General features: G+C 37.9%; 1 protein-coding gene across 1 annotated transcript in view; it reads left to right on the top strand.

The window, feature by feature from the left end:
• TRIP4 (thyroid hormone receptor interactor 4) overlaps positions 1–15,643 on the top strand; it is a 67,845-nt gene that overhangs the window by 10,138 nt on the left and 42,064 nt on the right. The window contains exons 4-5 of the mRNA XM_030317940.1: positions 6,236–6,448; positions 8,095–8,173. Coding sequence (XP_030173800.1) covers positions 6,236–6,448; positions 8,095–8,173 — 292 coding nt within the window. The remainder of the gene's footprint in view (positions 1–6,235; positions 6,449–8,094; positions 8,174–15,643) is intronic.

Genomic DNA, 15,643 nt, shown 5'->3' with positions numbered 1-15,643 from the left:
CGAACCAACAGATCATGACCTGAGCTGAAGTCAGACGCTTAACCAACTCAGCCACCCAGGCGCCCCTAGTGTTTATTTTTGAGAGAGAGAGAGAGAAAGAGAGAGAGAGAGAGGGAGAGAGGGAGAAAAAGGTATCATGAGTGGGGGAGAGCAGAGAGAGAGAGAGAGAGAGAGAGAGAGAGCGAGACACAGAATCTGAAATAGGCTCCAGGCTCTGAGCTGTCAGCACAGAGCCCAATGTGGGGCTTGAACTCTGAATGACGAGATCATAACCTGAGCTGAAGTCGGATGCTTAACTGACTGAGCCACCCAGGTGCTCCCAGTTAATTTCTAAAGTAGTTGTAACAATTTCATCCTCCTACTATCAAGGTAAGCAATTTCTCTTTTCTCCTTCTTTGCCAGTGTTTAATATTGTGAGGCCTTTAAAGTTTTGCCCTTTTTTAAATTCTTGTTTTTATTTATTTTTTAGGTAATCGGTATACCCAAAGTGAGGCTTGATCTTAAAACTCTGAGATCATGAGTCACATACTCTATTGACTGAGGTGTTGACTAGCCAGGTGCCCCAAGTTTTGCCCATTTTAAGTATAAGAAATAGTATTTAATTTTGCTTTCCACACACATGAATTCTAAATAGAGGCTCTGTCATCTGAATAGTTTGTTGATTTGTTTTTGATTTCCATTTTTTTTGGCCTTTTGGATTGTCATGAACTACTTATTCATATTCTTGATCTGCTTTTCTGTTGAGTTGATGGTCTTTTTCAAATTGTTTTATGGGAGTTCTTTATTCTATATAATACTTTAATACATAGATTTTTTTTTTTAATTTGTTTATTTATTTTGAGAGAGAGAGAGAATGAATGAATCTCAAGCAGGCTCCTCACTGTCAGCACAGAGCCCGACTCGGGGCTTGATCTCACCAACTGTGAGATCATGACCTGAGCTGAGATCAAGAATCAGGCACTTAACCAACTGAGTCACCAAGATGCCCCTTATGTACTATTTTTTTATTATATGTGTTGTAGATATCTGCTGGTCTGTGTTTTTCGTTTGTGGTATCTTTTGACTCACAGGAATTTTTAAATTTAATGTAGTCAAATATATTGATCTTTTTCTTTGTTTTATGCTTTTTATAGCTTATTTAAGCTTTAAGGCATTTTCCCACCCTGAAGTGAAAAATATATTCTCCTAAATTTTCCTCTAATAGTTTAGAAGTTAAAATTTTCACATTTAGGTTTGTAATCCATCTGAACATTATTTTGAGTAATTTTTTGTATTACTCTTATCAGTAAAATACTTGTTTTTAAAGTAGAAGTATTGGGTTGCCTGGGTGGCTCAGTCGGTTAAGCGTCTGACCGGCTCAGGTCATGATCTCACAGTCCGTGAGTTCGAGCCCCGCGTTGGGCTCTGTGCTGACAGCTCAGAACCTGGAGCCTGTTTTGGATTCTGTGTCTCCCTCTTTCTCTGACCCTCCCTGTTCATGCTGTCTCTCTCTCTGTCTCAAAAATAAATAAATGTTAAAAAAAAATTAAAAAAAAAATAAAGTAGAAGTATTACATAGACGTGTGTAAATATATATTTTATAAGTGGTGACTGCAAGTGTATAGAATCTTAATGTAAAAGTAAAATTCATACCATAAAGAGAATATTTTCTGGTCAGAGTTATCAAATAATGGATAATAATTTTTTTTTCTTCTAAGCAAGCTCTGTGCCTAATGTGCTGCTTGAACTCACAACCCCAAGACCAAAAGTCACATGTTGAGCCAAACAGGTGCCCCACGTAATGGATAAAAATTTTAAAGTCTTATTTTGTTCTTTTAAAAATAGCCATGAAATAATAGCATACAATACATTAATGAACTTTTAATAAATTAATTTTTAACATCCAGGAAAGAAAGTTGTTGAAAACAACATGAAAACCATTATCTATGTTTTCTCCTTTGAGTCAGTTTCCTCAGGATGCTTTTTCACAAATTCCAGTTCAGTTTTTAAAAATTTTGAAGTTGTTGATAAATATTTTTTAAAACATTTTTTAATGTTTATTTTTGAAAGAGAGAGACAGAGCGTGAACAGGGGTGGGGCAAAGGGAGAGGGAGACACAGAATCTGAAGCAGGCTCCAGGTTCCAAGCTGTCGGTACAGAGCCCAACATGGGGCTTGAACTCAGGAATCATGACCCACAAGATCATGACCTGAACCAAAGTCGGACGCTCAACCAACTGAGGCACCCCATTAAATATTTTAACATTTTATATTGCAATCTTTTTAAGTGTTTCTTTTTTATAATCATTTAATCTTTTAATCCATTTAGTCCTATGTTGCTTTAGTCTGTTTGGTCAACTTACTCATTTACCAATCCACATTAAAGAAGCTTGCTTTGACTATGCAATGTTTCTACAGCTACAACCTAGCTTTTTAGTTAAGTAGATGCCGATCTTAGTTTAACAAAGTATTTCACTGTTTTTACTAATGAAGCATCAAGGTTGCTTGATGCTTGTTGTTATATAGGTTTCAAAAGGTAAAATAAAAACCATGGTTCACTCATAACTTCCCAGGCTTGGGTAGGGAAAGATCTTCAAATTAATAATGACTTAACTTTTGATTTCATATCTCTTAATGCTTTAAGAGCAGTTTATCCCTCAACAACCTGTTTCTGAGTCTGTATTTAATTCTTAAGTATTTTCTACTCATTAAGCAAACTTGGAAAATGATTTTGAAAAAATGGCTTATCTCTTATACAGGAATTTCTTGTTAGAGCTGCAGTGTATACTGAATTAGTGAGTTCTGAACCATTACACATAGGAGAAATACAGGATTAGGTTTCTGTGAGCATCTGGTCACAATTTTATCAAACATTCAATACATAACCTTATTTTATGTGTTTCTGTTTAAAGACACTTTAATATATCTTGTTGATTTATTAACATTGAACTCAGAGCCAACAGCACTATAACTTATGCCTGAAGAAAGCTTATCTAACACATCTATTATATAAGGTACAGCCTTGTGCTTAGGAATACTAGACAACATGTAAGCACTATGCATGGGACCATTTTAAATATTAGGATCACCAAGAAAAAGCACAAAAATGCAAAAAAAGTGATAGTAAATAGACTGAAAATAAGACACTTGTTTACAGCGTGACAGCTGAAACAAGAAGGCAGATCATTCCTTCGCTCGGCCTTAGCGGGAAATCTATAAATTTAGAGGCTCAGATTTTTTGCCACCCTGCTCATGTCCACCAATGGTTGTAAAAGCACCTGGAGTGTTGATTTGGGGGTTACAAATAGATTTTAGTTAGTAGGCAAATTCATAGACCTGGAATCATGAGTAATGATCAAGCTGTGTACTGACAGTTCCACTTTTGGTCCTGTAGGTAAATCTGTCTCCATGTTCTATATGCAGTTCATTTGGTTATTTAGAAAATTCAGAAAATTGTATTGCATGTCTACTGTATGTCAAGAACTGATTTAGGCATTATACATTATAGCAGTAAATAAAACACTCTAGGTTTCTATGCTCTCCTAGAGGTTACATCTTAGTGGTTCAAAGGAAACATAGAAAAGACAGTTGGAAAAAAAAATTAATTATAGATTATAAAAACTGCCATGAAAGAAATAAAAAGGGCAGTGTGATAGGCAGTAGTTGGTAGGAAGGGAGCTAGTTTAGGTAGAGTATTCAGGGAAAGCCTTTCAGAGGGAGTGAAATTATAGCTCAGAACTGAACAATGAAAAGGAGCCCTGGGGCACCTGGGTGGCTCAGTCGGTTAAGCGCCCGACTTCAGCTCAGGTCATGATCTCGCGGTCCGTGAGTTCGAGCCCCGCGTCGGGCTCTGTGCTGATAGCTCAGAGCCTGGAGCCTGTTTCAGATTCTGTGTCTCCCTCTTTCTGACCCTCCCCTGTTCATGCTCTGTCTCTCCCTGTCTCAAAAATAAATAAAACGTTAAAAAAAAAAATTAGAAAAAAAAAAAGAAAAGGAGGCAGCATATAAAGAGATGGGCTAGGAACCATTCAGATTGAGAGAATGACAAGTGTAAAGGAGAGATAGAGACAGGTGTTTAGCAATTATCAGAAGCCTGTGTGGCTGGAGCATAGTGAACAGGGGAAGAGTGATATGTAGAAGAGATTGGAGAGCACCTGGAGGCCATATGTAAAGTTTTATAGGGCATTATAAGTACCTTGGATTTTATTCTAAGCACAATGGGAAGGCAGTGAATAGTTTTAAGCAGTGCAGTGATAGGCTATGAATTTTCTTACTTGTCCTGTTCTTCCTTTTTCTCCTGTATTTCTCAATATGTACTCATTGCCCATTATGTATATGGGAACTCATCAAAGCACAGCCCTCAAATACCTTATGTTAATGTTACTGGATAATTTAATGGGAGTCAAATACAAGTTTCTGCTTAGAGATTTTAATCCTCTCACCATGATCACTGACAGCCAAAAATATAATTGACTAGTTTGAAAAATGGCAGCCTGCTAGATTAGATAAAATCTTTAGCACTCTCTTAGATTTTAATTTTTACCTAAGTTGACTTCTATGGTATTATCTCTATATCTCAACTTCTGGCTTTGGGTATCTCAACTTCTAGCATGTCATAGCAAAGAATTGTTCTTTTCCTTGTAGTAATTTTCCCATCCGCTAAAACTCTTGAAGATGTTTCTTCCCTGAAAAGGGAAAGCAAGAGGCATCTATATAAATAAGTGTTTGAATGTTTATGTCCCCCCCCACCCAAATTTATATGTTGAAATGCTAGTGCGATTATATTAGGAAGTAGGGCCTTTGGGAGGTTCTTATGTCATGAAGGTAGAACCCTCATGAATAGAATTAGTGTTCTTATAAAAGAGATCCCATAGAGCTTCCTTGCCCCTTTTGCTGTGTTAGGATACAGTGATCTAGAAGAAATCATTTCTGTGACCTGGAAGAGGGCCCTCACCCAACCATGCTGGCACTCTGATCTTGGACTTCCAGCCTCTAGAACTGTGAGAAATAAATTTCTGTTGTTTATAAGCTACCCAGTCTGTTATGTTTTGTTATAGCAGCTTGAATGGACTAAGACAGAGGCTGATAAATAAAGTTTTCTATTTAAACTTTTAATTTTACAACATATAGACAGAAGTGAACAGATGTATTTTCACAAACTGACCATATGTTTATAGCCAGAAACAAAACATCACCCTTCCTCTAAAAGACCCCCATTTTGTCCCAAAAAAAATGACGTCCCTCCCCGGGGAAAACACCTTCCTGACTTCTAACAACATAGATTAGTTTTGCCTGCTTATGAATTTTGTGTAAATGGAGCTATATAGTGTGTATTCTTTTGTTTGTGGTTTCTTTCAATCAACATGGTTTATGGGAATTAGCAATATTGTTTTGTGTAGCTATACTTTTTCATTCTCATAGCTACCGACAATTCTATTAAGTGAATACATCAATCTATTGGACATTTGGATAGTTTCCAGTTCCATTGCTGCAGTGACATTCTTGTACATGTCTTCTGGTGAACATATTTACACATTTTTGTTGAGTGGATATCCAAGAACTGAATTGCTGAGTCACAAGATATGCATATGTTCAGCTTTGGTAGATACCAGTTTACACTCCCACTGACAGTGTATGAAAGCTTTAATTGTTCTTGTATCCTTACCAGCACTCTTCTGTATTTTCTTTTTCATTTTAGCCATTCTGGTTGGTATTGAATTTTGGTTTTCTTTTGCATTACCTTGATGAGTAATGAAGGGTAGCTTAAGTACCTTTTCCTGTGTCTGGTGGCCAGTTGGATATCTTCTTGAATGAAGTTCCTGTTTAGATAGTTTGCCCATTTTTCTATTGTGTCATCTGTCTTTTTCTTATTGAGTCATTTTTTTAAATTTTTCTTATTTTAAACCTGTATCATCTGCTTTTAGAGACATTCTTGTTTTTATGATCTCCACTTTAAGCATGCTTATATATGTCCCGTAAACAGCTTTGACTGCTAGATTTACCTTCTACCAGCTATAATAGGGGACTGAAAGCTACTAGCGAAAAAGGCAAGGTATATCAGGTAGCTTTTCTAGAATATAACCTTTCTTCAGACCCTTGATTATAACCCTTAATTTGTGTTTCTCTCACTACCTTCTGTCATGGTTCCTAGGTAGTATATAAGTTGTCATTGAACAGAACTGAGGTTTTTCTTTTCTTGACTATTTTCATTGTCATTAATTTTTTTTATGTTATTTCTGATATCTTTGTACAATTAGGCACAGGAGAACAGCAGCTCCTTAAAGAAGAAGACAAAGTTTGTCAGTTTATACACAAAAGAGGGACAGGACAGGCTTGCAGTCCTGATTCCTGGTCGCCATCCTTGTGATTGCCTGGGCCAGAAGCACAAGCTGATCAATAACTGTCTGATCTGTGGGCGCATTGTCTGTGAACAAGAAGGTTCTGGCCCCTGCTTTTTCTGTGGCACTCTGGTAAATTGTTTCTTTTATATTTTATTTTACTATCTTTTGGTTGAGTACGTAGGGACATTCACATCCTTAGTAATTTCTTTTTTCTTAGGAAATTTCTTCCCTCAAATGTCCAGTAAACTCCAGTAGCAGGAATTCGATTAATCAAGAAACCAAGGTTATATCTTAGTACTGAGGACTGTTAGTGAGAAGAGTTTTGAGTATATATATTGTTGAAGGCTCCAAGTCTTGTACTATAACATAATCCTCAGGTTATTATAGCTTCTGTTTCCAGGACAACTCATCTCCATCTTCGTTGTCTGAGAGAATGATCTCAAGAGTGTGGTAGTAATGACTGTCTTACCAACACCCTAATGAGTTGTCTGCAAAGCTTATTCTGCCAGTTGAGCTGGTTGGCAGAAGCAATGGTGTTTGATGTTGGTAAAGGCATCCATTTTATATATTGCCTTGTTTTCCCTTCTCTGGTGCCTTTTTACAGTACACTCAAAAACTAAGCTGAAAAAAAAAATAAGCTAGTAGTGGATGACCTGAAAAATGTAGTATCTACAATAAAAAATATAAAATGAAAAATACATTCTTAAATCAGCAGTAAATATCCTCTGATATGGGGCTTTCTGTAGAAAAACACCCTATAGCTGCTAGTGGGAACTTTGTGCCACTGCAGCAACCTCTAAGCAATTTCCATGTTTTCTGATAAGTCTTTTGAATCCTTAAATTCAAGAAAGAGTAACGTAAAGCAGATTGGCCTTTGAAGTCTTGTAGTTTTATAAACTCAGTATGAAATTGGTTTGAAAGTAACTCCTTTTTTACCTCCCTTATAATTGCAGTCATTTTGTAATAAATATAACTTTTTCTTTGCTTAATATATTCATTATTTTATAAGTAGGTAGTATTCAAAGACAAATGAAATATGTATAGTATAAAAGACTAGTTTTCACTGGTGGCAATGTAATTTGCTTTTTCTGGTTCTTTCTAATAAGACATCTGTTTATAATTTCTTTTGTAAGACTTGGATTAAATGATTAGAACTGGAAGTCTTTCTTATTTATTTATTTTTTTTTTAATTTTTTTTTCAACGTTTTTATTTATTTTTGGGACAGAGAGAGACAGAGCATGAACGGGGGAGGGGCAGAGAGAGAGGGAGACACAGAATCGGAAACAGGCTCCAGGCTCCGAGCCATCAGCCCAGAGCCTGACGCGGGGCTCGAACTCACGGACCACGAGATCGTGACCTGGCTGAAGTCGGACGCTTAACCGACTGCGCCACCCAGGCGCCCCTGGAAGTCTTTTTTAAAAAAAAAGTATTATATTTTTTCCCCAATATTCAATGATGGCAAATCTTTGTCCTTTGAAAGTAGGTTAGATTTTTTTCTTTTTTCTTTTTTTTTTTTTTTTTTAGCTATCAAATCATTTAGGGACACTTCAATGAGATCAGTTTTTTCTATGGTTCACGTAAGAAGGGAAAAATCGAAAGAGACCAGGGCAAACTCATTTGGATTTGTATATTTTTGTTAGGTTTGGATAACAAAAAGCACCAATGGTCTCATTTTATTGCCATATCTCGTGTAATTTGAGGTTACTTTTTAGATATATTAAGACAAAATTAATGTAACTATTGGATCATGTGTCTTGTTCTTGTTACTTTATAGGTATGTACTCGTGAAGAACAGGATATTTTACAGCGTGACTCAAACAAAAGCCAGAAATTGCTGAAGAAGCTAATGTCAGGTAGGCAACAATGTTCTGATTGGATCACCATGGTGATTAATACATTTTGTTGTGTCTGTGATTGTTTTTCTTGTATACTGGTATGCAAGATGCAGTTTATTTACTCATTTATCCTACAGGTGTTTACAAAAAATTTTTTTTATATTATTTTTCTTTGAGAGAGAGAGAAGTGGATAAAGGACAGAGAAAGAGGGAAAGAAAGAATCACAAGCAGTCTCCATGCTGTCAGAGTAGAGCCTGATGTGGGGCTCGATCCTAGGATCTACGAGATCATGACCTGAGCCAAAATCAAGAGAAGGATGCTTAATTGACTGAAGCACCCAGGTGCTTCTCTCAGCATTTATTTTATATTTTTAAAAAATGTTTATTTATTTATTTTGTGCAAGAGAGAAAGAGTGCACATGAACAAGGGAGGGGCAGAGAAAGGGAGAAAAAACCCAAGCAGGCTCCATGCTGTCAGCACAGAGCTCAAGGCAGGGCTCAGTCTCTTGAAATGTGTGATTACGACCTGAGCTGAAAGCAAGAGTCAGAGGCTTAACCAGCTAAGCCACCCAGGCACCCCTACAAGCTTTCATTTATTTAAAAAGTGTTGGGGCGCCTGGGTGGCTCACTTGGTTAAGCAACCGACTTTGGTTTAGGTCATGATCTCGCGGTTTGTGAGTTCGAGCCCCGCATCGGGCCCTGTGTTGACAGCTCAGAGCCTGGAGCCTGCTTTGGATTCTGTGTCTCCCTCTCTCTCTGCCCCTCCCCCACTCATGCTCTGTCTCTCTCACTCTCAAAAATGAATAAATGTTAAAAAAAAATTTTTAAGTGTTAAAGCCACATAACATTGAGTAAAAAACTAATAATAATTTTGGATTATAACTGAGATAATAAAATTAATGTCCTGAATTAAATGAATAAGTTAATAAATAGGGGAGAAGGGTCAGCTTTTTCTTATAGAAAAATTCCAATTAATAATGTGAAGGAATGAGGGTTGTAGAAAATCGCCATTTAGAATACCACAGCAGTAGTAATTGCTACAGGCAAGATCCACCAATGGATGCTAAAACTGTTGGATGAAAAGTTAAAGAATAGCAGATTTGCAAAGTCATGAAAAACCAGGAAAGACTGAAGATTGTCACAGATTAGACGATAACTGAGGAGACATGACAAGTAACTGTAATGTAGGATCCTGAATTGGATCCCAGAACAGGAAAATAACATTAATGGAAAAAATGTTGGAATCCAAATGAAGACTGTAATTTAGTTGATAGTATTATAGTAAGCTATATTACAAAGCTGTAGTCATCAAGACAGTATGATACTGGCACAAAAACAGACACATAGATAGAAAACCCAGAAATGGACCCACAACTATATGGTCAACTAATCTTTGACAAAGCAGGAAAGAATATCCTGTGGAACAAAGACAATCTCTTTAACAAATGGTGTTGTGAAAACTGGATGGCGACCTGCAAATGAATGAAATTGGACCACTTTCTTACACTATACACAAAAATAAATTCAAAATGGATGAAATTCCTAAATGTGAGACAGGAAACCATCAAAATCCTACAGAAGAACACAGGCAACAACCTCTTTGACCTCTGCCAGAGTGACTTCTTACTACACACCTCACCAAAGGCAAGGGAAATAAAAGCAAACATGAACTACGGGGACTTCATCAAGATAAAAAGCTTCTGCACAGTGAAGGAAACAACAGAACTAAAAGGCAACCCACGGAATGGGAGAAGATACTTGCAAATGACTTCTCTGATAAAAGGTTAGTATCCAAAATCTCTACAGAACTTCTAAAGCCCAGCACTCAAAAAACATCACCCAGTGAAGAAATGGGCAGAAGACACGAATAGACACTTTTTCAAAGAAGACATCCAGATGGCTAATAGAGACATGAAAAGATGCTCAACATCATTCATCATCAGGGAAATACAAATCAAAACCATAGTGAGATACCACCTCACACCTGTCAGAATGGCTAAAATTAACAACACAAGAAACAACAGCTGTTGACAAGGATGCAGAGAAAGGGGAACCCTCTTGCACTGTTGGTGGGAATGCAACTGGTGCAGCCACCCAGATGTTCATCAACTGATGAATGGATAAAGATGATGTGGTATACATATACAATGGAATATTACTCAGCCATCAAAAAAGAATGAAATCTTGCCATTTGCAACAACGCAGATGTTAAGGGAGATGAGTCAATGAGAGAAAGACAAATACTCTATGATTTCACTCATGTGGAATTTAAGAAACAAAACAGATAAATATATGGGAAGGAGGGGGAAAGAGGTGATAGGGAAACAAACCACAAGAGATTCTTAACTGTTGGGAACAAACTCTGGGTTGATGGGGAGAGGTGGGTGGGAGATGGGCTAGATGGGTGATGGGTACTAAGGAGGGCACTTAATTGTGATGAGCACTGGGTTTGTACGTAAGTGATGAATCACTGAATTCTCCTGAAACCAATATTGCATGGTATGTTAACTAACTAAAATTTAAATTAAAAAAAAGGATATGATTGTTAATTTCTTTTGATAATTGTACTATGGTTATGTAAGATAAGGTATTAGCATTAAGGGAAACTGACAGAAACTTATATAGAACTTTTCTTTCTTTTTTTTTTTTTTTGCAACTCTTTTCTAAGTCTTTTTTTAATAATTTATTATTATTTTTTTTAGTTAGCCTATGTTTTGAGAGAGCACAGGGAAGGGGCAGAGAGAGAATCCTGAGCAGGCACCCCACTGTCAGTGCAGAGCCTGATGCAGGGCTCAAACTCAAAACCTGTGAGATCATGACCTGAGCTGAAACCAAGAGTCAGACACTCAACCAACTGAGCTACCCAGATGCCCTTTTCTTTGTCTTTTATAGTTGAAAAACACTTAATAAAAATTGTTAAGGACACGGGTGCCTGGCTGGCTCAGGCAGTGAAGCATGCAACTCTTAATCTTAGGGTTGTGAGTTTGAGCCCCACTCTGGGCACCTGAGTGAGTCAGTCAGTTAAAAGTCCAGCTTTCAATTTTGGCTCAGGTCATGATCTCATAGCTCTAGCCCTGCCCTGAGCTCTTTGCTCTTAGCACAGAGCCTGACTCAGAACCTCTGTCCCCTTCTCTCTCTGCCTCCCCCCCGTTCACATTCTCTCTCTCAAAAATAAATGAACATTTTAAAAGAATAAAATTTGGGGGGGGGGGACACCTGGGTGGCTCAGTTGGTTAAGCGTCCAACTTCAGCTTAGGGTAGCACAGTTGGTTAAGCATCCAACTTCAGCTCAGGTCATGATCTCACAGTTTGTGACTTGGAACCCCAAATTGGGCTCTCTCTTGTCAGTGCAGAGCCTGCTTGGGATCATCTGTCTCCCTCTGTCTGTGCCCCTCCCCCACTCTTGCACACACTCTATTTCTCTCTCGAGAATACATAAACATTTGGGGCTCCTCGGTGGCTCAGTTAGTTAAGCATCCAACTTTGGCTCAGGTTGTGATCTGCCCGTGGGTTCGAGCCCCACATCAGGCTCTGTGCTGACAGCTCAGAGCCTGGATCTTTCTTGGGGTTCTGTGTCTCCCTCTCTCTCTGCCCCTCCCCTGCTCATGTTCTGTCTCTCAAAAATAAATAAAACATTAAACAAACAAACATTACAAAGATCTTAAAAATATTTAAGGGCATTAAGAATAAAAAAAAAATTTTTTTTAATGTTTATTTTTGAGAAAGAAAGAGCATGAGTGGGGGAGGGGCAGAGAGAGAGGGAGACACAGAATCCAAAGCAGGCTCCAGGCTCCGAGCTGTCAGCACAGACCGATGTGGGGCTCGAACCCACGAGCCATGAGATCATGACCTGAGCCAAAGTCAGACAGACGCTCAACCAACTCAGCCACCCAGACGCCCCTAAAAAAATTTTTTTTGGATGTTTATTTATTTATTTTGAGAGAAATAACAAGCAGGGGAGGGGCAGAGAAAGAGGGAGACAGAGAATCCCAAGCAGGCTTTGCACCAACAACGTGAGCGCAATTCAGGGTTTGATCTCATGAACCATGAGATGGTGATCCAAGCTGAAATCAAGAGTTGGTTGCTTAGCTGCCTGAGCCACCCAGGTGCCCCAGGACATTTTTAAAAGGAAAAACAATGTATCCATTACTTTCCACTTATGCAAATTTTTGTTTTTGCTTTAGTTCATAGTTTTGTTTTCTTTTTTTTTTTTTCATTAAAAATTGGTTGGGGGGCGCCTGGGTGGCTCAGTCAGTTAAGCGTCCGACTTCAGCTCAGGTCATGATCTCACGGTCCGTGGGTTCGAGCCCCGCATCGGGCTCTGTGCTGACAGCTCAGAGCCTGGAGCCTGTTTCAGATTCTGTGTCTCCCTCTTTCTCTGACCCTCCCCTGTTCATGCTCTCTCTGTCTCAAAAATAAATCAATGTTTAAAAAATAAATAAATAAAAATTGGTTGGTATTAGTGATCATAGTGTGTATAGGATTTTGTTTTCCTTTTTTTCTTTTGTTTTCATTTTTCTCTATTAGTATTTTATAATTTCTATGTTGCTATATATTCTTCACATTTATTGATTTTAGTGGCCCAAAATAGTCTATTAACTTGATTTATTGTAATTTGATCACCTACTTCCAGTTACTGAAAATTTTGACTCTTCAAAAATTATAAATATTACAGTCACCTTTGTTAATATATCTTTCAATTTATTGCTTTGGGATAAATTCCCAAGAATGGGATTACTGAGTCAAAGGTTTGTTTTTTTTTTTTTTTTTTTAATTAATCTCTACACCCAATGTGGGGCTTGAATTCACAACCCTGAGATCAAGGGGTTGCATGTTCCACCAAGTGAGCCAACTAGGCACCCCAAAGAAGATGAGTTTTATTTATTTACTTTTTATTTTTTTAAAGAATATTATTATTTTTTTTAAAACTGAAGTATAGTTGATACACAATGTTATATTAGTTTCAGGTATACATAACTTAGTGATCGGCGATTGTACATGTTATGCTATGCTCACCACCACACATGTAGCTACCATCTGTCACCATATGATGCTATGAAAATACCATTGAGTAGATTCTGTATGCTGTACTTTTCTTCCTTAATCAGTCTGTGACCAGAAGCCTGTACCTCCCACTCCCATTCATACCTTTTTGCCTGTCTCTCAATCCATCTCCCCTCTGGCAGTCACCAGTTCTCTGCATTTAGGGGTCTGTTTCTGCTTTTTGGTTTTTTTTTTTAGATTTCACATATAAGTGAAATCATATGGTATTTGTCTTTAATATGATCATTTTTGACACTTAAAATGTATTTGCCACATTACTTTACCAAAATATTGTATCAGTCTACAACAGCATAATGACTAAAATCTGTCACTATTGAATTTTGACATTTCAAATATTTTTATTTTTGTAGTTAATTATTTTATTGAAGAGGTTGAACATTATCTCCATATTTTTTCAGTTAGAATTTCTTTAAGGTCATTATTATGAGAAGAGGTAGTTATAAATGCCTTTTTTTAAAAAATATTTTAAAATGTTTATTTTTGAGAGAGAGAGAGACAGAGTGCGAGTGGGGGTGGGGCAGAGAGAGAAGGAGACAGAATCCAAAGCAGGTTCCAGGCTTCAAGCTGTCAGCACAGAGCCTGATGCAGGGCTTGAACTCATGAATCACAAGATCGTGACCAGACCCAGAGTCAGAAGCCTAACAAACTGAGCCACCCAGGTGCCCCCTAAGTGTTTTTCTTATGTTCAGAACACAAGAATCTCTGTTTCTCTCTCTCTTTAGTCTTTTTTTAAAATGTTTATTTGTTTGTTAGAAAGCATGTACGTGTGCGAACAGGGAAGGGGTAGAGAGAGGGATACAGAGGATCCGAAGCAGGCTCTGAGCTGTCAGCACAGAGCCGAGTGGGGCTCGAACCCACAAACTGTGAGATCATGACCTGAGCCAAGTTTGATGCTTAACCAACTGAGTCCCTCATGCGCCCCTTTCGTTTTAATCTTAAGAGAGAGTTTTGATAGGAATTTGAACAGGCCTGGAGTTTAAAATAAGCATAAGGTCAGCCTTAATTATAGCCTCGTTGTTTTCCTAATGCATCTTAGATCTTGGCTTTATCATAATTCATGGCTCTCTTTTCTGTGATATATAGGTTTATGGTTTGCTGTCATGTAGGAGATGACACATGGGCTGAGGAATGAATGTGGGCTTTAGAGTTAGACCTAAGTTTAAATGTTGTTTCCACCTTTTAATTTCTGAGTGACTCAGTAAGTATATTATCGTCTCTAAACTTTAGTTTCTTTTTTTATAAAACAAAGATAATATAAACTGTCTCACACGGTTATTGGGAGAATTAAATAATATATATTAAGTGCCTTAGCATCTAATAAGTTTTCAGTATTAAAAAAAAATTTTTTTAATGCTTATTTTTGAGAAAGAGAGAGATCAAGCACAACCAGGGGAGGGGCAGAGAAAGGGAGACACAGAGTCTGAAGCATTCTCTAGGTTTTGAGCTGTCAGCACAGAGCCCAATGCAGGGCTCAAACCCACGAAATGTGAGGTCATGATCTGAGCCAAAGTTGGACGCTTAACTGACTGAGCCACCCAGGCACCCTTCAGTATTCATTTCTGTCCCTTTCCTGCAATTTCTACTCTTTTTTTCTTCCATTGTCTATTTTTTAATTTTGCTATGTCTAAGTATGTTTATTTTTTGTAAGTTTATTTATTTTGAGAGAGATTGCGAATGGGGAAAAGGCAGAGAGAGGGAGAGAGAGAATCCCAAGCAGGCTCTGCACTGTCAGCACAGATCCCCACATGGGTCTCAAACTCATAAACCATGAAATCATGACTTGAGCCCAAACCAAGGGTCAGATGGTTAACCGACTGAGATGCCCAGGCACCCCTGAAAGTATGTTTAAAGGTTGTAGTCACCCCTACTTAATAAATCTTTTCCTTTACATGGCATTTTTATATTGTTTAACAGTTTGGTACCCTTAGTGATCCAAATTTCCACATGGGAAGAAGTGGATCCTAATGTTTCCTGAAAACCAATCTTTTTTTTTTTTTTTTTTTTTTTAATTTTTTTTTTTCAACGTTTATTTATTTTTGGGACAGAGAGAGACAGAGCATGAACGGGCGAGGGGCAGAGAGAGAGGGAGACACAGAATCGGAAACAGGCTCCAGGCTCTGAGCCATCAGCCCAGAGCCCGACGCGGGGCTCGAACTCACGGACCGCGAGATCGTGACCTGGCTGAAGTCGGACGCTTAACCGACTGCGCCACCCAGGCGCCCCCCTGAAAACCAATCTTGTGTGAAGCCCTGCTTGGTGCTTAATAAGTAAAGCCTAGCACGTGTTATTTGTTTTTCATTGAAATGAAGGCTGTCAGCCATTTAAAACAGAGCCAGATCTTCTGATATTTTGTTCTTTGCTGCACAGTGATACAACTAATTTATATTACAGTCTGATACCATTTGGTTTCCTTATTGAATTTCA

The sequence above is a fragment of the Lynx canadensis genome, chromosome B3, assembly GCF_007474595.2.
Source record: "Lynx canadensis isolate LIC74 chromosome B3, mLynCan4.pri.v2, whole genome shotgun sequence".
NCBI lineage: Eukaryota > Metazoa > Chordata > Mammalia > Carnivora > Felidae > Lynx > Lynx canadensis.
The sequence above is the reverse complement of the archived record's forward strand: the minus strand, read 5'-3'. Positions and strand labels throughout refer to the sequence as shown.